Here is a 1,188-nt window from a genome sequence, read left to right as displayed (position 1 = left end):
ATTATTTATATCCAAACTATGCATTCACTAATGGGAAATATCTATAACAGAATTAATGTAACAGAAAGATCTGCAATCTGGAGATCTTATTGAGTACATGGGGACTCTAATTTAAGCAAATGATCTGGCCCAGAACCACCTCAGGCAGTATCACTGATTGGTCATGATAGTCATATGTGACAGCGCAATGGTAAAGAAAGATCAATGTAGTTCTAGAGAGTAAGAATGAAATTGCCTCTCTTCCCATCGCACACGCTCACCCCTGGTTCGAGATGGCGGCGGCGGCGGTGGACTCAGACTCTTGGGACTCAGACTCTTGGGACGCGGACACGTTCTCTATGGAGGACCCGGTGCGGAAGGTCGCGGGCGGCAGCACTGCTGGCGGGGACCGCTGGGAAGGCGAGGACGAGGACGTGAAGGATAACTGGGATGATGATGATGATGATGATGAAAATAAAGAGGAAGCAGAAGTCAAACCAGAAGTAAAAATTTCAGAGAAGAAAAAAATAGCAGAAAAGATAAAAGAGAAAGAACAGCAGCAGAAGAAAAGGCAAGAAGAAATTAAAAAGAGGTTAGAAGAACTTGAAGAATCTAAAGTACTAACACCCGAAGAGCAATTAGCAGATAAACTCCGGCTAAAGAAATTACAGGAAGAGTCAGACCTTGAATTAGCAAAAGAAACTTTTGGTGTTAATAATACAGTTTATGGAATAGATGCTATGAACCCATCTTCAAGAGATGACTTCACAGAGTTTGGAAAGTTACTAAAAGATAAAATTACACAATATGAAAAATCACTATATTATGCCAGTTTTTTGGAAGCCTTAGTTCGAGATGTCTGTATTTCATTGGAAATTGATGACTTGAAAAAGATTACCAACTCATTGACTGTGCTCTGCAGTGAAAAACAGAAGCAAGAAAAGCAAAGCAAAGCCAAAAAGAAGAAAGGCGTGGTTCCTGGAGGGAGATTAAAGGCCACCATGAAAGACAATCTGGCAGATTATGGTGGGTATGATGGAGGATATGTACAAGACTATGAAGACTTCATGTGACATTTTATCTTCTGGTGTCTTCTTTCTTTTGCCCACAATCCCTTCAACATGTAGCACAACCTCCTTTCCTTTCAGTTCTGCCAAATGCTACAATCAGAAGTGCAGTATCTTTTGTGCTGGTTATTTAACCCCTTGA

At 40.9% G+C, this 1,188-nt stretch overlaps 1 protein-coding gene across 1 annotated transcript; it reads left to right on the top strand.

Moving 5' to 3' along the window:
* Window positions 1–243: 243 nt before the first annotated feature.
* LOC110296732 (eukaryotic translation initiation factor 3 subunit J-like) lies at window positions 244–1,182 on the top strand. Its single transcript, XM_021165487.1, has one exon. The coding sequence runs from the start codon at window positions 273–275 to the stop codon at window positions 1,050–1,052; it is 780 nt and encodes a 259-aa protein (XP_021021146.1). The 5' UTR covers window positions 244–272; the 3' UTR covers window positions 1,053–1,182.
* Window positions 1,183–1,188: the final 6 nt, after the last annotated feature.

This window comes from Mus caroli, chromosome 6 (assembly GCF_900094665.2).
Source record: "Mus caroli chromosome 6, CAROLI_EIJ_v1.1, whole genome shotgun sequence".
NCBI lineage: Eukaryota > Metazoa > Chordata > Mammalia > Rodentia > Muridae > Mus > Mus caroli.
The sequence above is the reverse complement of the archived record's forward strand: the minus strand, read 5'-3'. Positions and strand labels throughout refer to the sequence as shown.

Excerpts from the sequence above, each read along its gene's own strand:
- LOC110296732 (XM_021165487.1), top strand. The coding sequence starts at position 273 with ATGGCGGCGGCGGCGGTGGACTCAGACTCTTGGGACTCAGACTCTTGG.